Below are 22,597 nucleotides of genomic sequence, written 5' to 3'. Positions count from 1 at the left end.
TAATACTTCTCACCTGCCTTCTCTACTTTTCCTTTCATCCACAACTGCTTACCAGTTCTGTCTATTCACAAAATCATATGTGTCACTAGACTTCGTTATAGCTAACACTTTATTAAACATTATGTAAGGGGTTGCTCTCTCAATTTTTCTTAGAGCCAAGAAAAAAATCAATGGAATCACTAAAAAAAAAAAAAAAAAGCTATCATTTGATGTCTGGTTGAGACCATTGTCAGCAGTAAAAAAATAAAATAAAATAAATTTCAGCAGTTACATTGATTCCAAAAAAAAAAAAAAAAAAAAAGCCAAACAAAACATGTAGTGTGCCAAGCCACAGAGAGGGTGGGATATGCCTCTGCAACTTCCTTTGTGCCCTCCCTGTCAAGGTGCTGTGATGCTAGAGTATTAAATCTGCTCCAATGCCCTATCTTTTCTGTCATATTCTAGGCTTGTTGAGCTGTTCATGACTAATACTAATGAGAGACATGCCCTTTCAATTGTCACCTCAAAAATATGCAAAAACTGCTCTGATGTGCTCTCTAGCCTGGCCTAATTTCCCATCAAAGAAATAGAACTCCAGCTACTTGACTGACTTTTCATATTGACTCTTGAGAAATCAGAGATGCTTCATGCCTCTGCAACACTCAAGGAAATAAAATAGCTCACACTTGGTCATAGTCAGCGTCTAGATTCACAGCCCTTTCATTTTTAACAGAATTCATTACTTTGCTTTCTACTTTATTTCCTCTGGTCTTCATCCAGAGACCAGGATTTTTATCTTTTTAACCTCAAAAATTTACCAACTATGAAGATTCCAAATATGTCAAAGTGTATAATTAATGATAACTTCATTTATCATATGTGTGTTATGTTTTGGTTTGGTTCAACTTGAATTTTGGTGGGTGTTGTTTTGACAACTTTGGAACTGGTTTGTGGGGGTTTCAATGAAATTATTTCTGTGTAATTATACTTATGAAAAAAATTTTTTAAAGCCTCAGATTAATAATAATAGATTTTGTTATTTCTGAAATGGGAGGAACTTGTTAATCTTATATTTGGGGAAAAGTGACCAAGTGGAACTTTGGTGAGTATACATGACAAAAGTGAACTTGGCCTTCCCTCCATCCCCTTGAGTGTACACAATAGGTAATAAAAAAGGGACACAGAAGAAGACTAAAAATGCTAATAACCTGTCACTGCTAATCCAGCATAGCAGCTAGGGAAAGAACTGTGCTAAATAGTTTAAAAGGTCCAACTTCCTGTGTTGCCTGTCACAAAAAAGCAAGAAAATAGCCAGCAACATGGAAATGTCAACAAGAAAAGCCAAAAGGAACTAAAGTTCAACCAAGGAAATGGGCACTGACAAACCCATGGTGATAAAACCATTGAGGGCATGTTTAAGACTGAGACCACTTATTTATTCTTTTATTCTTTAATTATATATAAATACTTTTATTCTTTTATTATTATATTCTCTTATTAATTGCTTATTAATCTCTTATTAATTCTGGGGTAATTGATTATTAATTAATTCTAATTAAAAATTAATTTTTTTTTTTGCAGTGAAGATCCAGGTTTACTCTTTGGGGACAGGGAGGGGTGAGGAGGCGTGGGTGGGACAGGGCGCCCCTCAGTAGTCAGCTGTATAATCTGTGCCATGAAGCCCCCGGCACAGCAGTGTGAATTCCTTCACCATCTCCTTCACCCGCCTCTTGTTCACTCGCTCACGAAGATCTGCTGGCTGAAGGTGTCCTTCTGTTCAGGGCTGACACGGGCAGAGGGAAAACCAGGTGGCTGCAGGGCCTCCTTGATCCACATGCTCAGGAGGCTGAAGCAGTGTTTGTTCAGAGCAAATAGGATGTCGGCAAAGCAGTCCATGAGGCTGCGGGAGGCCTGGCCCCCAATGGCCTCCAGCACTGCTATGAGCAGCATACGGCCATCCTCTTGAACCACTTTCCCCACGGGTTCTACTTCCCCACACCGAGGCAGCAGCTCTGTAAAGAAGCCACAGGAGGCTTTGACAGTAGATGCCTCGGGGAACTTGAGCACAGCACACTGGAACACAGCCTTGACATCCAATCGTTCACACAGGAATAAATCTGGCTTCCGCTTCAGAGCCTGTGCCAGGAGTTGCATAAATGAATCAGCAATATCAGGATGATCCCTGGGCCCTTGCTGGAAGAGAGTGAGTGTGACAGAGGTGATGAGCAGGAAGAGGGCCTCGATTGGGGGAAAGTGGGCAGGTTCATGAGCAAAGATGTGGGCCAGCTGTCGAGTGAGGTCAAGAGCAGAGGCCTGGGGGATGGTGCTGTACATCCGACCCAGCATCTCACACAGCTGTGGCACCATGGGGGCAAAGTCATCCAGCAGGGTCTTAACGGACTTCTCAAAGATAGCACATACCTTGGGGTTGGGTCCCTGTGGCACTGGCAGCTTCCGGAGCTCAGGGCCTTCATGATCGTCCTCATGATGACTGACATCCAGTGTGGTGAAGAGGTTGGAGAGAAGGCCCAAGATGTGGACAATGGCCAGCTTGTTGGAAGGATTAGGTATCTCCTCTGCTAGCTTCTCCAGCTGCTGGATGTAGGGCGAGATAAGTGAGTGCAGGTTCTTAAGGATCTCCTCCACCTGCAGGGCTGACAGCAGGAAGCCCAGTGCCTGCATCAGCCACATGCACTGGCTTGTCTTGTGGATCTGTTTCATCAACACATCCTGGGAGACAGCCACGATGTTAGCAGCATAGGGTGGCAGGTCATACTTGCATTCTCGGCAGCTCTTCTTGAGGGTGGACACAGAAGAGACAGAGAGCTCAGGATTGCCTAGGGCATGCAGTATAAGGGGCAGAACACTGTTGATCATGACAGGGTGGTCAGCCAGCCATTCAGACAAAGCTCCAATGGTGAACATGACAGTATCCACCAGCTGCACGTTGCTGATGCTGATCCGTGGAATGAGGCCAATGAGCCCAGGCACCACATCAGACATTTAGGGATTACTCTGTTACTGTGCATAATCTGCAAGGAAGGCAAACTCTCTGCCTTCAAGGAGTTCATTGTCTCTGAAGAAAGGAGAGGCACAAACCCAATCCCAGGATCAGAGGGCTACAATATACAGGTACATTCAGGCATGGGCACAAGAGCAAGTTCAGTTGTTCTCCCCCCTAGTGAGGAATGTTTTTCTCATGTTCTTTTGGGAGATAAATGAGTGCTGTGGACTGAATTATGCCTCCCCAAAATTCCTATGTTGATGCCCTAACACCCAATGTGATAATGTTTGGAAACAGGGCCATTTAAAGGTAATTAGGGTTGGATGAGGTCATGAGGGTGGGGCCCTAATGATGAGATTGGTGCCTCAATGAGAAAAGACACCAGAGCTTGCTTTCTCTGTCTCTCTCTCCCCACCTCATGGGGACAAGCAAGAAGGCAGTCATCTATGTATAAGCCAGGAAGAAAGGTCTCTCACCAGAAACCAGTCATGCTGACATCTTGATCTTGGACTTGCAGCCACCTGAAGAGTGAGAAAATAAACTTCTATTGTTTAAGCTATCCAGTCATGGTATTTTGTTATGTAGCCAGAGCTGGCCAAAATAGTGAGTATTCTTTAAAAAGCAGGGAAAAAGAAAAAAAAAAAAAAAACACCGGAAGAAGCTAGAAAAGAATATTCTGAAGAGTGAATAGAAATCATGATCAACCTAATATGCAAGTGAAGAAATATTATATAGTGAAGAAAGGGGAAACCTTGCATTATAAGGAGGAACTTCAGACTCTGTAAGAGAAACCATCTAATGTCCATAGACACTAGGATGATTCAGGAGAGAAGAACTTCATATTATTTGGCTATTCCCCCCAGTAAGCATAAGCCTGTCTCAACTAGAATACTGGAGAAATGCAGTCACTCAGAAAACAGTATGGAGGTTCCTCATAAAGCTAAAAATAGAGCTACCCTATGATCCAGCAACTGCACTATTAGGTATTTATCCAAAGGATACAAGTATAATGATTCAAAGGGATGCCTGCACTCCAATGTTTATAGCAGTAATGTCCACAATAGCCAAAAGATGGGAAGAGTCCAGCTGCCCCTCAAGAGATGAATGAGTAAAGAAGATTGTGGTATATATGTATACACACACACACATATATATATGCACAATGGAATTTTACTCAGCCATCAAAAAGAATGAATCCTGCCATTTGCAACAATGTGGATGGAACCAGAGGGTATTATGCTAATCAAAGTAAGTCAGTCAGAGAAAGACAAATATCATATGATTTCATTTATATGTGGAATTTACAAAACAAAACAGATGAACATAGGTGAAGAGAAAGCAAAATAAAATAGGGGCACCTGGGTGGATCAGTGGATTAAAGCCTCTGCCTTCAGCTCAGGTCATGATCCCAAGGTCCTGGGATCAAGCCCCGCATCGGGCTCTCTGCGCAGTGGGGAGCCTGCTTCCCCTTCTCTCTCTCTCTGCCTGCCTCTCTGCCTACTTGTGATCTCTGTCTGTCAAATAAATAAATAAAATCTTAAAAAAAAAAAGAAAAAGAAAATAAGGTGAAAATTGAGAAGGAGGCAAACCATAAGAGACACCGAACTCCAGGAAACAAACTGAAGTTTGCTGGAGGAGGTGGGGAGGAATAAATGGATGATGGACATTAAGGAGGGCATTTGACATAATGAGCACTGGGTGTTATATGCAACTGATGAAGCACTAAATTCTACCTCTGAAACTAACAACAACAACAAAAAAAAAAATAGAATACTGGAGAAAAATCAAAAGGTATGCTATCTTTCCAGAGGGAGGATATAAGAACAAGACCAACCACATGTTGGCCAAAGCCAACATGCTGTGCACTCTGGGAGGACAGCCTCTGGACTCATGCAGGCACAACCTTCCCAAACCCTGGCCACATCATCATCAGACTCACTGGTCACTGTCTACCCATACCTACTGATGTGGAGAAGAAGGAAATCCTGCAAACCAGCAAGCCTCTCTAGACACTTTGAAACTCAGAGTAGGACAGAAGACTCCAAAGCACAAGTAGTTGTTTTATCACTTCTGTCAGTTGATTACCATGACCACAGGGAAAAAGAGACATGGTAAGAAGAGAACAATAGTCTACATATGTGGCATGAAAGGAAGAGAGTTTGGTTTCCTGGACTTTAGTCTTTAAAAAAATAACATATTCCAGCTAAAAGACTAGGTATATCTCACATTAATTGAAAGAATACTTTTGTCCAAAGACCCTGTGACTTAATCAAAGATTTTAGGGATGCCTGGGTGCCTCAGTGGGTTAAGCCTCTCTGCCTTCAGCTCAGGTCACGATCCCAGGGTCCTTGGATTAAGCCCCACATCAGGCTCTCTGAGCAGGGAGCCTGCTTTCCCCTCTCTTTCTATCTGCCTCTCTGCCTACTTGTGATCTCTCTCTCTCCCTCTGTCAAATAAGTAAATATCTTTAAAAAATCAAAGATTTTAATGTGAGGGAAGAGAAACAATGACTGGGAAGCTATAATAGAATAATATTGATGTTACCAAGCATGTGATGTAAAGTATCAAAATGCAAGTATTATCTAGCATATCTCACATGAAAACTAATTAAGACAATGTGTTGTCTCATTTTTGTCCTACAGAGAACAACTACAAAGCAAACAGCTCTCTCCTAATGTTAGAATGTACAGCCACCCCCAGGAGGACAAATTCAGAATTCAAACTCCCCAGATGGGAGTTCTAAGAGGCAGGTCTGTAATCACAACAATGGTAGATGTCCATGCGATCTAAATCATGTGAGTCACCAATGAGTACAAACAGAATGAGTTAAAACACAGAATAATGAATTCAGTGCAATTAAATTCTAGTTTGGTTAAAGAACCTAAATGTTTTCTCCATGGAAATGATAGCAGGGTACAGGAAAGAGACTCCATCAGAAACTCCAAATGTAGTATAATCTCAAGACCAGCATCTAGTAATAAAAGGTGTCTCTTAAAGGTTACTGTTGGCTAAGTATGCATTCAAAATATGGAACAAATATAATCCTAAAATGAAATAAATTCAGTGTGATTGAACATAATAATGGTACCATATCTAGAAAATGCAATTGAAATAGAATAATATGAACAATTTCATTATAACTTAAAATGGGTCATTATTGTTCTCAGAATTCATCACTTAAAATCTAATGTGAAGTTTCTGTACATGAGGACAATTTTTGTAGTTAAATTTAAAGGCATCTTATGGGGTACCTCGTTGGCTCAGTCAATAGCACATACAGCTCTTGATCTCAAGGTCATGAGTTTGAGCCCCACATTGGGCAAAGAGATTACTTAAAAAATAAATAGAGGCATTTTAAATAACACCAAAAAGGATGCTAAATTTAAGAAGTAAGATATTAAGAAAGGAAAAAATCATTAAAGTGCAGCATGAGGACATGTCTATTAAAGGTAAATAATGGGAAACAAATTTAAAAACGATGGTGTCATCTTAAGTTGGCCAGATAAAAGTAGAAGATGCCATTGTTTATGTGCAAAATGTCCCATTCTCAAACACATTCATGCAAGCAGGTAGGAAGAATATTATGTAATTCATTTAATCTCAGTAACTGCATAATTTAGATATAATTATCATCAGCATTTTACAGCTGAGGAAACCAATGATCATAGAGGGAAAATTTATGCCAACAATAAAAAAAAGAAGGAAAAGAAGGAGGAAAGAAAGAAAGAGAGGGATGGAGAGAAATGGAAAAGGAAAGGACGGGAAAGGAAAGGAAAGAAATGGTAGAGAAAGGGAGGGAGGGAGGGGAGGAAGGAAAGGAAGGAGGAAGGAGGGAGGGAGGAAGGGGGAGGAGAGGAAGAAGGGGAGGGGAGGAAAATTCAAATCCATGGAGCAAGAAGTTAGGATTTGTACTCAGACCGTTCAGCTCCAGGGTCTATACTCCTAACTACTACACTAACCTGGTGAGAAATATAGAGCCTAGTAAGTAACAAAATAGGACCATAGGGGTTATATCAGAAAACCCAGAGTTCAAAGAAAAAAGGGGTCAAGAATAATGCTGGGGAGGGGCAAGATGGCAGAGAAGTAGGAGATCCTGTTTCAACCAGTCCCTTAAAATGAGCTCATTATCTACCAGAACACTCTGAACACCCATAAAATCAGCCTGAGATGTAGGATTATATACTTCTAGATCACTATGGGGGCAGAAGACGCCAGTGGAGAGGTAAAGCAGAGTGGGAATTCTTGGACTCGTAGCGGAGGATAAATAGAAGGGGGAGGGAGCCACCAGAAGTGACCCATTGGAAACTAATACCCCAATACAAAAATGCCCTGTGATTAGGGACCAGCATTAACTTGGAGTCTGGTTAAAAGCTCTCAAAAAGAGCAAAGGATCTCAAGGAGCAACTGGTGGGATTGGGTGGTCATAGGCAGGACAGCCATCGCCAGGGACCACCACTGCCAGAAAGAGTGTGGCAGAGCCCCTGGGTTGTGAGGCTTGCACCACAGCTCAGCTGGGCACACTCCCACTCCCTAATGAGGGAGTCTGGTGAGAGAGCCAGCCTGAGCTCCCTAGAACTTTTGTGCTCTACACACAGTATGACCAGGTTCTGATCCCCTCCCTGCCTGCACCTGAGAAAGCTCCATGCAGGCACTAACCAGTGCTCTCTAGGACCAGCCCAGGGCCTAGAATCTCCCAGCTGGGGCCTGAAGGAACTCAGCATAATCTCTGGTCATGATCCTGCTGTGGCAACCTGCCCAACCATGAGGTCTGGACCCCAAACAGCAATCCCAGCAAAGGCAGCCACCAGAAGCAGGCTCCCTGGACCAAAATCGCTCATGGTTTTAGTGGCACAGGGGTGGCAGAGAAAAGAAGGTGCTTTGGGCACCCCCTGAGGTGGTGGCTGGGGACATGCTTTGTCTGTGGGAGGTTGCACAGCTCAGCACAGTTTGCAGAGCAGGAGTTGGTGTGTTCTGGACCACCCAGAGGGGAGCAGACGGAGGCTTCTCTCTGAAACGGAGGTCTGGGTACAGTTTGCTGTTCATTAACCTTCCAAAAAGCCACAAAAAGCCTCTGAAGAACAAAAGCCTGAAAAAACAGTTTCCACAGGGGCACCTGGGTGGCTCAGTGGGTTAAAGCCTCTGCCTTCGGCTCAGGTCATGGTCCCAGGGTCCTGGGATCGAGCCCCGCATCGGGCTCTCTGCTGAGCAGGGAGCCTGCTTCCTCCTCTCTCTCTCTCTGCCTGCTTCTCTGCCTACTTGTGATCTCTGTCTGTCAAACAAACAAATAAATAAATAAATCTTTTTTAAAAAAATCTTAAAAAAAAAAAAAAAAAAAAACAGTTTCCACAGAGCTCAGCCACTTTATAGGGGACAGGAGGACTCAACCCAAGAAAAACTGACTCTAAAACAACATAGCAGATCCCTCCCCCAGAAGACAAGCCAAAAGAATGAGAGGACAACCACCACAGGATCCCCATAAAACTGTAAAATCCCAGCATCAGGGAAAAAATATATTACACTCCCAGTATTTCCCTAAAACCTGTATATTTCATAGATACAACTTTTATTCTTAATTCATTTTCTTCTTGTTCTTTTAATTTTTTTATCCTACTTACCATTACAACTAGAGCCTTAATAAAACATATTCCATAATAACCTTTTAAATTGAACTTTTTTTTACATATACCTGCATTTTTTCTTTTCTATTTTTTTAATATACGTATGGATATAAGCTTCAAGGTAATCTTTCCCAAATCAATACTACCCCAATATATAAACCACTTTTAATCTCCCTTTATCTCTGGAAAGTTGAGTCTTTTAACAAAGATATCAAGATACACCCAGGAAGAATCAAAATAACCTTCCTCACCAATATCCAGGATTTATAATCACCTTCCCATCTTTTTCTTCTCTCAGTGTTTCTGTGTATTTGTTTTTGTTCTGGTATTATATAAATCCTATCCTCGGGGTTCATTTTGGCTGGGTTTTTTTTTTTTTCCTTGTCATTTACTTTTGTCAGTCTTTTTATTTGTCCATTTTTGTTTGTTGACCTTATAAATCTTACCTTTGGAGCCCCTTCTGGATGGGTCTTCTTTCTTTCTCTCTCTCTCTTTCTTTTTCTTTCTTTTTGGTGGTGACTTCCAATTGCTCAGAAACATTCCAGGGTGCACCTTGCCTGGATTGTGGTTGATATATTTAGGTATACATCCCCTCCAACCACCTCTCACCAAAATGACTAGGAGGAGGAACACCCAAGAGAGGAAAAATTCAGAGACTATGCCCTCTCCATCAGAACTATTGGATACGGACATAAACAGTATGTTGGAAAGGGAATTCAGCGTAACAATTATCCAGGCTTTGGCTAGGATGGAGAAAACAATTAGTGACAACATAGAATCTCTAAGATCAGAAGTGAAAGCCACCCAGGAAAATGTTAAAAATTCTATCAATAAGATCCAGTCTAAAATAAATACTCTAACAACTAAAGTAACCAAGGCAGAAGACAGAATTAGTGATCTAGAGGACAAACTGATAGAGAAAAAGGATCAGGAGGAGGCATGGAAAAACCAACTTAGAAGCCACAAACACAAAACTAGGGAAATATATGACACCATGAAACATTCCAATCTGAGAATTATTGGGATCCTGAAGGGGTAGAGAAAGAGAGAAGACTAGAATTTATAGTTGAGCAAACTCTAGATGAAAATTTTCCCAATCTGGGCAATGGAACCTGCGTTCATGTCCTAGAGGCAGAAAGGTCTCCCCTCAAGGTCATAGAATCTAGGAAGACCTCAAGACACTTAATTGTGAGACTGACAAATCATAATTTTAGACAGGAGCTTTTGAGGGCAGCTAGGGGGAAGAGATTCCTTATGTACAGAGAAAGGTCCATCAGAATAATGTCAGACCTGTCCACAGAAACCTGGCAAGCCAGAAAGGGCTGGAAAGACATATTCAGGGCACTAAATGAGAAGAACATGCAGCCAAGAATACTTTATCCAGCAAGGCTGACATTCAGAATGGATGGAGAGATAAAGAGCTTCCAAGACCAGCAAGGTTTAAAAGAGTATGTGAATACCAAGCTGGCACTACAAGAAATATTAAGGGTGGGGGGGTGTTCTATAAAAGAAGAAAGAACACAAGAGTGACATAGAACAGAAATTCACAGAGACAGTCTATAGAAATAAGGACTTCACAGGCTACATGATGTCAATAAAAATATATCTTTCAATAATCACTCTCAACATCAACAGCCTAAACACTCCCATAAAATGGCACCAGGTTGCAGATTGGATAAAATTATAGGACCCATCCATATGTTGTCTACAAGAGACCCATTTGGAACCTAAGGATACATCTAGACTGAAAGTGAAGGGATGGAGAACAATCTTTCATGACATGGGCCTCAAAAAGAAAGCTGGGGTAGCGAGTCTCATCTCAGATAAATTAGATTTTATACTGAAGACTGTAGTCAGAGATAAAGAAGGACACTACATCATTCTTGAAGGGTCTATCCACTAAGAAGATCTAACAATTGTAAATATTTATGCCCCTAATACAGAAGCAGCCAACTACATAAGTCAACTGTTAATCAAGATAGTCACATTGATATGAATACATTAATAGTAGGAGATCTTAACACACCACTCTCAGTAATAGACAGATCATCCAAGCGGAAAATAAATAAAGAAACAAGAACATTGAATGACACATTGGACCAGATGGACCTCAAAGATATATACAGAACATTCCACCCTAAAACAACAGAATACTCATTCTTCTCTAGTGCACATGCAACATTCTCCAGAATAGACCACATATGGGGTCACAAATCAAGGCCCAACTGATACCAAATGATTGAGATTATTCCCTGAATATTCATACATAGCCATGTAAGCCTCCCCCGCAAAAATTGGAAAATCCAGAATACACCAACTCTCTTTACACCTTAAAGAACTAGAGAATCAACAACAAACTAAGCCAACCACATACACAAAAAGGGAAATAATTGATATTAGAGCAGAGCAATGAGATAGAAACTAGAGATACAGTAAAACACATTAACAAAACTAGAAGCTGGTTTTTTGAAAGAATCAATAAGATCAATAAACCATTGGCCAAACTAATCCAAAAGAAAAGAGAAAGGACCCAAGTTAATAAAATTATGAACAAAAAAGGAGAGATCACGACTAACACCAAGGAAACAGAAACAATCATCGAATATTATCAACAGTTATATGCCAATAAGTTAAGCAACCTAGATGAAATGGATGCATTCCTGCAAAACTATAAACTTCCAAAACTGAATCAGGAAGAAACTGACAACCTGAATAGACCAATATCTACTAATGAAATTGAACCAATGATCAAAAAGCTGCCAAAAAACAAGAGCCTAGGACCTGACAGATTCCCTGGAGAATTCTACCAAACACTCAAAGAAGAAATAATACCTATTTTCCTGAAGCTGTTTCAAAAAATAGAAACAGAAGATTCTTTCATGAAGCCAGCATTACCTTGATCCCCGAACCAGGCAAAGACCCCACCAAAAAGGAGAATTTCAGACCTATATCCCTGATGAATATGGATGCCAAGATTATCAACAAGATCCTAGCTAATACGATCCAACAGTACATTAAAAAGATTATCCACCAAGTCCAGGTGGGATTTATCCATGGAATGCAAGGGTGGTTCACATTCCCAAATCAATCAATGTGATAGAACAAATCAATAAGAAAAGAGAGAAGAACCACAGGGTCCTCTCAATTGATGCAGAAAAAGCATTTGACAAATCCAGCATCCATTCCTGATTAAAATGCTTCAAAGTATAAGGATAGAGGAATATTCCTTAACTTTATAAATCTATCTATGAAATCCCACAGCAAATATCATCCTCAATGGGGAAAAAACTGATAGCTTTCCCTTTGAGATCAGGAACATGACAAGAATGTCCACTCTCGCCATGGTTGTTCAACATAGTACTAGAACACCTAGCTACAGAAATCAGACAACAACAAGAAATAAAAGGTATTCAAATTGGCAAAGAAGAAGTCAAACTCTCTCTCTTTGCAGATAACATGATACTTTATATGGAAAACCCAAAAGACTACCCCCAAAGCACTAGAACTCATACAGCAATTTAGTAATGTGGCAGGATACAAAATCAATGTACAGAAATCAGTTGCTTTCTTATATACTAACAATGAAAATACAGGAAGGGAAATTAGAGGATTGAATCCATTTACTATAGCACCAAGAACCATAAGATACTTGGGAATAACCTAATCAAAGAGGTAAAAGATCTGTACTGAGAAACTACAGAACACTCATGAAAGAAACTGAAGAAAACACAAAAGATGGAAGAGCATTCCATGCTCATGGATTAGAATAATAAACATTGTTCAAATGTCTATACTGTCTAGAGCAATCCATACTTTCAATGCCATCCCAATCCAAATTCTACTGGCATTTTTCAAAGAGCTGGAACAAACAATCCTTAAATCTGTATGGAATCAGAAGAGACCCCGAATTGCTAAGGAAATGTTGAAAAAGAAAAACAAAACTGGGGGCATCATGTTGTTTGATTTCAAGTTTTACTACAAAGCTGTGATCACCAAGACACCATAGTACTGGCACAAAAACAGTCACATAGACCAGTGGAACAGAATAGAGAGCCCAGATAAGGACCCTCAACTCTACGGTCAAATAATTTGACAAAGCAGGAAAAAATATCCAGTGGAAAAAAATTTTCTTCAATAAATGGTGCTGGGAAAATTGGACAGCTATCTGTAGAAGAATAAAATGCAACCATTCTCTTATACACAAAGATAGACTTGAAATGGATAAAAGACCTCAACTTGAGGCAGGAATCTATCAAAATCCTAGAGGAGAACATAGGCAGTAACCTCTTTGACACTGGCCACTTCTTTCAAGACATGTCTCCAAAGGCAAAGGAAACAAAAGCAAAGATGAACTTTTGGGACTTTGTCAAGATCAAAAGCTTCTGCACAGTAAAGGAAACAGTCAACAAAACAAAGAGGGAACCCACAGAATGGGAGAAGATATTCGCAAATGACACTACAGACCAAAGGGCTGATATCCAAGATCTATAAAGAGCTTCTCAAACTCAACACACACAAACAGATAATCATGTCAAAAAAAATGGGCAGAAGATATGAACAGACACTTCACCAAAGAATACATACAAATGGCTAATAGACACATGAAAAAATGTTCATCATCATTAGCCACCAGGCAAATTCAATCAGAACCACATTGCGATAGCACCTCACACAGTTAGAATGGCCCAAAATCAACAAGACAGTAAACAACAAGTGTTGGAGAGGATATGGAGAAAGGGGAACCCTTGGTGGGAATGCAATTTGGGGCAGTCACTTTAGAAAACAGTGTGGAGATTCCTTAAGAAATTAAAAATAGAGCTAACCTATGACCCTGCAATTGCACTAGTACGTATTTGCCCCAAAGTTACAGATGTAGTGAAAAGAAGATAAATCTGTACTTCAATGTTCATAGCAGCAATGGCCACAGTCGCCAAACTGTGGAAAGAACCAAGATGCCCTTCAGCAGATAAATGGATAAAGAAGATATGGTCCATATATACAATGGAGTATTATGCCTCCATCAGAAAGGTATTTATCCTTTTGTATCAACACTGACCAGACCGTAAGAGATTATATTGAGTGAAATAAGTCAAGCAGAGAGAGTAAATTATCATATGGTTTCACTTACTTGTGGAGCATAAGGAATAACACAGAAGACATTGGGATATGGAGAGGAGAAGTGAGTTGAGGGAAATTGGGGGGGGAGACAAACCATGAGAGAAACAAACTGAGGGTTTTGGAGGGGAGATAGGTGGGGGTTGGGTGAGCCTGGTGGTGGGTATTAAAGAAGTCACTTACTGCGCGGAGCACTGGGTGTGGTGCATAAACAATGAATTTGGGATCACTGAAAAACAAATAAAATTTTAATTTTAATTAAAAAAAAAAAAACAATTCCAGGAATCCATATAGTTTTTCTTTTCAGAGAAATTACTACAGTCTATACAATACCACAGAGTACTAATCTGGGTCTAGAAACATGAAGTAACAGAACCTGTGATTAATTGCCATAGTTTGAGAAGGATGTTCAAAACCATAAGTCCTGATTCCAAAACCAGGAGGGTTTTCAAATAACCATCCTCAAAAATGTCTGTGTGCTGCCTCAAGGTTGTGCATATCTATTCTGATGTCACAGAGACTACACACCGAGGCAATTCCCAGTCTGTACTTGCTGCTGTGGAGCAACTCCAGTAAAACATTATATTATTAAAAGGCTAGGGGTAGAATTTTAAAAGCTCAGGAGGCTAATTCTTTGCTCTTACAAATTCAAGGGGAAGAGTGACCATCCACTGCCTGAGAGTCACACTTGTACACATATGTATTTTATTGCTAGCCTACTTAGCTTCCTTTGCTTGCCTGTATCATCAACTTTTGTAAATTCCCTGTGATTCCCTGTGGTCTGCAAAACCCTCCCACTAACTTTCATTTGGATCCTCACCTCTGGGAATTTGCTCCTGGCACTCCTCACCCAAACCTCTGCTTACTCTTATTTGTTTATGCAATTCTAGCCAAGCCCTCAAGTATTGTTCCAAGTTCTATTCCATCTTGAAGTCTTCTGTGATTATCCTGGAAACGATTCTCCTTCCTATGGATTTAATCAAATTAGTAGTGAGCACATGTAAATCTACAATTTACATTTGACCTTTAATTATGTACCTCATAGAGTAGTTATAAAAATTAAATTTGATAATGAAAATGATTAATGTAAAGTGTTCATCATAGTCTGTGGCAGATATTAAGTATTCACTATTAGCAATTGTAATTATTTCTGATTTTATCACATTATTTATACTATTCTTAAACTATCATTATTCTTTAATTTCATTATATGTATCTTTTGTCGTTTCAATAAGGAAAAAAGCAATATTATATACAGTTTTCCCAAAATTTCCAAAACTCCTAACATTGTACTTAATGCAGAATGTATTGCCAGGAAATACTTAGATGGTTAAAAATGGGACACTAAAATTGTTAACAAATACTATCTTTTTTAATGTTCTGCTATTTCTGAACCATGTTCAGGTAGTAAAACAGGTGGGACTATTCTTATCAAAAGATTTACAGTACAAATGGTTGTTAAAATCTCTGTCAAGGCAATAAACTGTCATTCCAACAAATAACTAGGTGGTCTTGACCCTAAGATCTCATGTGAGCTGTAAATTCTAGGGAGAAGATGCTTTACAGCCAACCATCAATCTGCAGACATGTGTCCACATATTTTTCCCAAGGCTAGTGCTGGCTCACAAATTTCCTTGTCTGATGTAGTCCACAGATTCTAAACCTTAAGTAGGCAGATGCACCAACAACATACCTATTTGTGCTGTGAATTTTGTAAGACTGATGAATCACAGAGCTGTACCCCTGGAACAAATAATACATTATATGTTAACTTTTAAAAGAGAAAGAAAAAAAAAAGAAATATCATTTCAGAAGCAGCTTAGAGAAAAGAATTGTTTGTGGAGAGGTGAAAACAAAGAAAGACTCTTACAAGAGGCCAGAGGAGATACGTTGAAGACTTGATTTTACATAATGCAAGCGAGGACCCAGATGTCTGGAATGCCCCCTCTTTTGGGCCTTTCCTAATACCACTTTCTCCACACTCAAGTCCCCCTACTTTATAAAGCATTTAGAATCTGGATTCTGTGAGTGTAGTGGATTCTACCATGGCTGAGGTCACATGTCTGACAGATATCATATTTTTCTCCCTGCTTACAAATTAATTTATCATCCTTAGGGTTCATTGATATACTCAAAGCACAGTCCAGTACTCTGAGAATTTCTACCTGATATTTTCTCTCTACATTTTCAACCCAGATTTCCCTTTACTTTTCACTTATTCTTTCCCAGAAGGTAAGATGAAATTAATTAATAAATAAACATACAAGGATAATATTTCACTCTGCTAGTAAATAAACAATTTAAGGTATCATTATTTAGTTGTTTAGCAAAAGGTTTATTTTTCAATAACAACCAATACTTCCAAAGGTGAATAAAACTGGTAAATTCATATCTGCTGAAGACAGTGCAAACTGTTTAGAAAACAAGTCATAAAAGCTATGAGGATTCCCAACCCTCTCCCCAAACAAGCGTCATGCCCTTTGATCTTGTAATCTGACCTGTAGAAAATTATCCACAAGAGATAATTAAAATGGAGGAAAAAACTTTGCTCACAGAATGTGCTCATTGCAACACTGTTTAAAATAGGGCAAAAATTGGGAGCAGTTTTAATGATTTCTTGATTACCTATTATACAATAACATAGCACCTTGGGTTTTTCCTTTCTTGGCAACTAATTCATTTCTAACAACATCTAGGAACTTGTTCTAAGTAAATGCAATCAAGACAAAGGGAAAGAAAGCAAAAGCAAAAGTGAAGTTAGTGTACAAAATGCATGTGAACCCAATTACCCAAGGGTAATTGCTATTGCTGAAAATGACATGGCCCAAAGATAGAATAATAGTAAAATGATAGAACCCAGAGACATGCCCCAGATAGTCCCCCCAGAGACTGAGTGTTTAACCATGTCTTTCTACTGCCTCCCCATTGTTTGCCCTCCAAATTGTTCACAATTTAAAAATATGATAGCTCAGTGAGATTCTGAATGCCACAGAGAGAAATCCCATAAAGAAGTACAAATTTTAAAAACTCTTCTAGAAAGTAGTATTTATCAAGATACTTATTGTTCAAGAAGTGATCATTCACTTCAAAAATCTACTATCTAAAACAAGTATGACATATTGAGGAATGATGGTGAATCTTTTAGGTGTAATATGGTTGATTTGCTATAATTTTTACTCTTTATCTTTCTCCCCTGAAGCAAATAATACATTATATGTTAATTTAGAAAAAGAGACTATCTTTCAGATGTACATATTGACGTGTTACTGATTCCTGGAATTTGTTTCAATACAACCTGGGGCATAGAGTGTGTAAATAAAACAGTATTGGCTATGAGTCTTCAATTGTTGAAGCTAGATGAGTAGATAGAAATTTTACTATCCTCTCTTTTTTATCTATTTGACATTTTGCATGATAAAATGTTGAAAACCCATCAAAGATACACATGATCTGTGTGCAAGGATGATCATTAGAAGCCTGTCTGAAATACGTGTTATAGGTAGTAAATGTAATATTTAACAGTGGGGAAATCATTATAGAATATCTATATGTTCAAGTATATGTAACTACTAAGAATTCTTGTTTCAATGGCAAATGATTTAACAAAAACTGTTCATAATACAACAATTAACTGAGAAAAGATTTGAATAAATATGAAAACCATGTGTAATACAGTTTTTTGGAAGAGGACCTTTTTCCATAGAAAAAAGTCAGAAACATATCAAAATATCAATAATGGTTTTCTCTATATAGTCATAGGTGATATTTGTGTGTTCTTTCAAAAAACTTTCTACATTTTTGAGTATTTATAATATGACAGTGAACTATTTTTATATTCAGTAAAGAAAAAAATCAATGTTATTAAGGAATTTAAAGAGAAAAGAGGGATGCCTAGGTGGCTCAGTCAGTTGAGTGTCCAGCTCTTGGTTTCAGATGAGGTCATGATCTCAGGCTTGTGAAATACAGTCCTCTGTTGGGCTCTGTACTCAGCAAGGAGTCTGCTTCTTCTCTCCCTCTCCCTCTGCTCCTGCCCCAACTTGTGCTCTCTTCCTCTCTCTCTCTCTCTCTTCCTCTCTCCTCTCTCTAATTAATTAAATTATTTTAAAAAATGAATAAGAGCAAAAAGAAACCTGACTGGGCAGGGAGTTAAAGAACATCAGGGCACACTGTATTTTGGTGTCCTTACCATTAGATCCCTAACATTGGAAAGACAGAGCCATGGTTCCATTATCTCCATAACCAACTGGACTGGCAGCTACTCACAGCTGGGACCCTGGATGCAGGGCTCCTGGACCTGAATGAGACCTGTCTCACCAAATGTCTTCAATCCACATGCTTTGCATATTGGAAAGATAAGGACAGTGGAGTAAATATAAAAAGAAAAATTATAAAAAGAAATCAATGACTGATAAAGTTGTGAAAAATGGAGGTATATTATATATTATGTGTAGATGTAAATAATATTATTTCTAGATGTCTTAATAAAATAGAAAAATTATTTGAAGTGCTACTAAAAAAAGGCAACCTAGGTAGAAGACTTAGTAAATGTCAAGGGAAAATATGAATTTTCCATTAGTTTAAAAATTCTTGAAACAAATGAAAATGAAAATGCAACATTCTGATACTTATAGGATGCAGCAAAATCAGTTCTAAGTAGAATGTTTATAATGATAAACACCTACATTAAGAAAAAAGAAACATCTCAACAACCTAATTTTACAATTCAAGGAACTAGAAAAGAAGAAAAAAAAACTAAGCCAAAAGTCAGCAGAAGGAAATATGTACGGGGCCAGAAATAAATGAAATAAAGAAGAAAAACAACAAAAGTTCAATGAAACTAGGAGCTGGTTCTTTAAAAGGTAAATGAAATGAGCAAACCTCTAGTTAGACTCACCAAGAAAAAGAAGAGCCAGACTTCAAATAAATAAAATAGAAATGAAATGGAGACATTACAATTGATATCATGGAAATAGAAAAAATCATAACAGACTACTACAAATAAATTATGCATCAATAAATTGTACAACTTAAAAAGAAATGGATAAATTCCTATAAAACATACAAACTACTAAGAATCATGAAGAAGGGGAGCCTGGGTGGCTCAGTGGGTTAAGCCTCTGCCTTCAGCTCAGGTCATGGTCTCAGGGTCCTGGGATCGAGCCTCGCATCGGACTCTCTGCTCCGCGGGGAGCCTGCTCCCCCCGCCCTCTCTGCCTGCCTCTCTGCCTACTTGTGATCTCTGTCAATAAATAAATAAAATCTTTAAAAAAAAAAGTCATGAAGAAATAGAAAATCTAACAGACTAAAGCAAGAAAGGAGATTGAATCAGTAATCCAAAATATCCCAACAAAGAAAGCCCAGGACCAGATGGCTTTCCTGGTGAATTATACCAAACATCTAAAGAATAACATCAATAATTCTTAAGCCCTTCCAATAAATGAGGACAGAATATACACAAAATCATTTATGAGATCATTATTTTGATGCAAAACCAGGTAAGGACACTACAAAAGAAGAAAACTACAGGCCAATATCCCTGAGAATATAGATGCCAAAATTCTCAATAAAATAATAGCAAACTGAATTCAGAGCACATTAAAAGATCATACACTTCGATCAAGTGATATTTATCCCTGAGATGCAAGGATAGTTCAACACCCAAAAATCAATAAATGTGATATATTACATTAATATAAAGAAAAAATATATTATCATATAAATAGATGGAAGAAGCATTTGACAAAATCCAACATCTTTTCCTGATAAGAACCTTTCTTTTTTTAAAAGATTTTTAAAATATTTATTTATTTATCCTAGAGAGAGAGAATGTGGGGAAAAGCAGATGATGAGGGACGAGCAGACTGCACTGAAGGTGGAGCCCAACTCGAGGCTCAATCTCACAACCTCAAGATCATGACCTGAGCCGAAACCAAGCGTCGGGGCTTAACCAAGTGAGCCACCCAGATACCCCATGGTAAAATCTTTCAAGAAACTGGATATAGAAGAAATGTATTTCAACATAATATAAGCCATATATGATAAGCCCACAGCTAACCTCATACTCAATGATGAAATGTTTAAAGCTTTTCTTCTACGATGAGGAACAAGACAAGTGAGCCCACTCTCACCATTCCAATTCAACATAGTACTGGAATTCCTAGCTAGAGTAATCAGGCAAGAGAAAGAAATAAAAGGCATCCAAATCAGAAACAACTGAAATTGCCTTATTTGCAGGTGATATCTTCTTATATCCTGAAAACCCTAAAGACTTCTTCCTCAGAAACTTAGACCTAATAAATGAATTCAGAAATTTGCATGATTCAAAATCAACATATAGTAAATCATTGTGTTCCTATACACTAACAACGAAATATCTGACAAAGAAATTTTTAAAAATCCCATTGGCAATAACATCAGAACAATTAAAAACTTGGGAATAAATTTAACCAAAGAGGGAAAAGATCTCTACACTGAAAACAGTAAGATTTTCATGAAAGCAATCGAAGAGAGATAACTCGTGTTCATGAATTGGAGGAATTAATATTATTAAAATGTCCATACTATCCAAAGCCATTTATGGATTCTATGTAATTCCTATCAAAATCCAATGGCATTTTAACAGAAATACAAAATCAGTCCTAAAATTTGTATGGAACTACAAAAGACATCAAATAGCCAAAACCATCTTGAGAAAGAAGAACAAAGTTAGAACCATCATACTTCCTGATTTCAAGCTATCCTACAGAGCTGTAGGAATCAAAATAGTATGGAATTAGTACAAAGACAGACACAGAGACCAATGAAGCAGAATTGAGAGACCAAAAATAAACTCCCACGTCTAGAGTTAACAAATATGTGACAAGGGAGTCAGTAATACTCAATGGGGAAAAAAATCATCTCTTCAATAAATGCTGGAAAAAAAACAGATAATCACATGCAGAATAATGAAGCTAGACCCCTACCTTTTGCCATTTATAAAAATTAACTCAAAATGGTTTAAAAATTTAAATGAAAGACCTGAAACTAAAACTTCTAGAAGAAAACATAAGGTAACAGCGCCTTGACATTGGTCCCGACAATAATTTTTTGAATATGACAACAAAAGCACAAGCAAGTATATGTAAATATACACAACATCACTCATCATCAGGGAAATGTAATGAGACCATAAATGAGATATCATCTCGCCTCTGTTAGAATGGCTGTACCAAGAAGACAAGAGATAGTAGCTGGTAAAGATGTGGGGAAAAAGAAATCCTTGTGTGCTGTTGGTGGGAATGAAAATGGTACAGCCATTATGAAAAACAGTGTGGAGGTTCCTCAAAAAAATTAAAAATAGGACTACTGTATGATCCAGCAATCCCACTTCTGGGTATATATCCAAAGGAAATGAAATCACTATCTTGAAGATATATCTGCATGTCCCTGTTCACTGAACCATTACTCACAATAGTCACGACATGGAAACAACCTAAGTGTCTGTTAATGGATTCATGGATAAGATGTGGTTTATATGTATTTAGTTGAATTATTCAACCACACACAAAAAAAGAAGGCAGTTCTACCATTCATGATAACATGGGGAAACCTGAGGGCATATGCCAAGTGAAATAACACCAAAAGCCAAACTGTATAATTTCACTTGTATATGGAATCTAAAAACATTAAACTCACAGAAACAGAGATTAGATTGGTGGTTGCCAGAGGCAAGATTGGGGAAAATGGGTTAAAGCAGTAAAAAATACATACTTCTAGTTATAAAGCAAGTAAGTCCTTATGATCTAGTGTATAGCACAGTGACCACAGTTAACAATACTGCACTGTATACTTGAAAGGTTGCTAAGAGAATACGTCCTTTAATGTCTCATCACAAAAAGACAAAAGGCAACTATGAAATGTGATATAAGGCTTTAACTTCTTCCTGTGGTGATCATTTCACAATATATATGTTTATCAAATCACCACATTGTATACCTTAAACTTACACAATGTTATATCTCAATTTTATCTCAAAAACTCTGGGAAATAAATACGTTATAAATGAATACATCTCTAATGCTGGGAGGTGGAGGGAAACAGCTTAGGTTGAAGAATTAATGACGGACAAAAGAAAAATGTGAATGTTGCTCTAGTTTAAAAACTCCCAGTCCAAAATCTTTGTCCTTCATCCTCATTTATTCATAACAATGTCAAAGGGAAGCTCCTTGCCAAGTCCTAGTGACTGGGCACATCTGATTGTCAGGTTACTGGAAAGGACATCACATAGAAGTTGATCATCCAGAACATCCGGCGTGCGTGCCTGGGCATGAACTTTCAGACAGTCAGAATATTTTCTAAATTCTGTACTCATTCTTGGATTTCAAGCGGATAAAAAAGCCCTTGTCGCAAATGATTCTCTGACCTTCGAACATATGAACTCAGTAAAAAAAAAAAAAAAAAGAAAAAAAGAAAATTTTAAGTCTAATCTCAAAAGAGTAGCTTCGGTAAGAGTGTGAACTTACAGCACCTCTCTTGCTAGGTGTTAAAGAACTTCACGCTCTGTCTCTACCAAATTGAAAGAGCTCTTCCTTAGATTACAGTTCCTCAGTTCATTGGAACTTATATCCGAAAACCATTTAGAATCATTAGAGAGCTATGTAAAAACCATTCTAATCTTTGTTGATTCCTCAAGCTTCTAATTTCTTTGGCCTCAGAAATGGTTAAAAAAAATCTATAATATCCGTATGAATTTTTGTCACTTGCTTTACAAAAATTCTTGTTAAATAAATTCTGATCTTCAAAGGAAATTTCCATTTCTCTTTATTGTCTTCAGAAACCAATGTCCAGTAATGCATATTACAATACAACTCTGCACAATTCTGAAAAATGAAGCTTTAACTCA

General features: G+C 38.3%; 1 protein-coding gene across 1 annotated transcript; it reads right to left on the bottom strand.

The window, feature by feature from the left end:
- Nucleotides 1–1,545: 1,545 nt before the first annotated feature.
- LOC125092902 (importin-13-like) lies at nucleotides 1,546–2,973 on the bottom strand. The gene has a single exon (XM_047717397.1). The coding sequence runs from the start codon at nucleotides 2,902–2,904 to the stop codon at nucleotides 1,714–1,716; it is 1,191 nt and encodes a 396-aa protein (XP_047573353.1). The 5' UTR covers nucleotides 2,905–2,973; the 3' UTR covers nucleotides 1,546–1,713.
- Between the last annotated feature and the right edge of the window lie 19,624 nt (nucleotides 2,974–22,597).

This window comes from Lutra lutra, chromosome 2 (assembly GCF_902655055.1).
Source record: "Lutra lutra chromosome 2, mLutLut1.2, whole genome shotgun sequence".
Lineage (NCBI taxonomy): Eukaryota > Metazoa > Chordata > Mammalia > Carnivora > Mustelidae > Lutra > Lutra lutra.
Note: the sequence above shows the minus strand (reverse complement) of the source record. Positions and strands in the feature narration are given on the sequence as shown.

What these genes read in the sequence shown, in the direction of transcription:
- LOC125092902 (XM_047717397.1), bottom strand. Translation starts at nt 2,904, where the DNA reads ATGTTCACCATTGGAGCTTTGTCTGAATGGCTGGCTGACCACCCTGTC.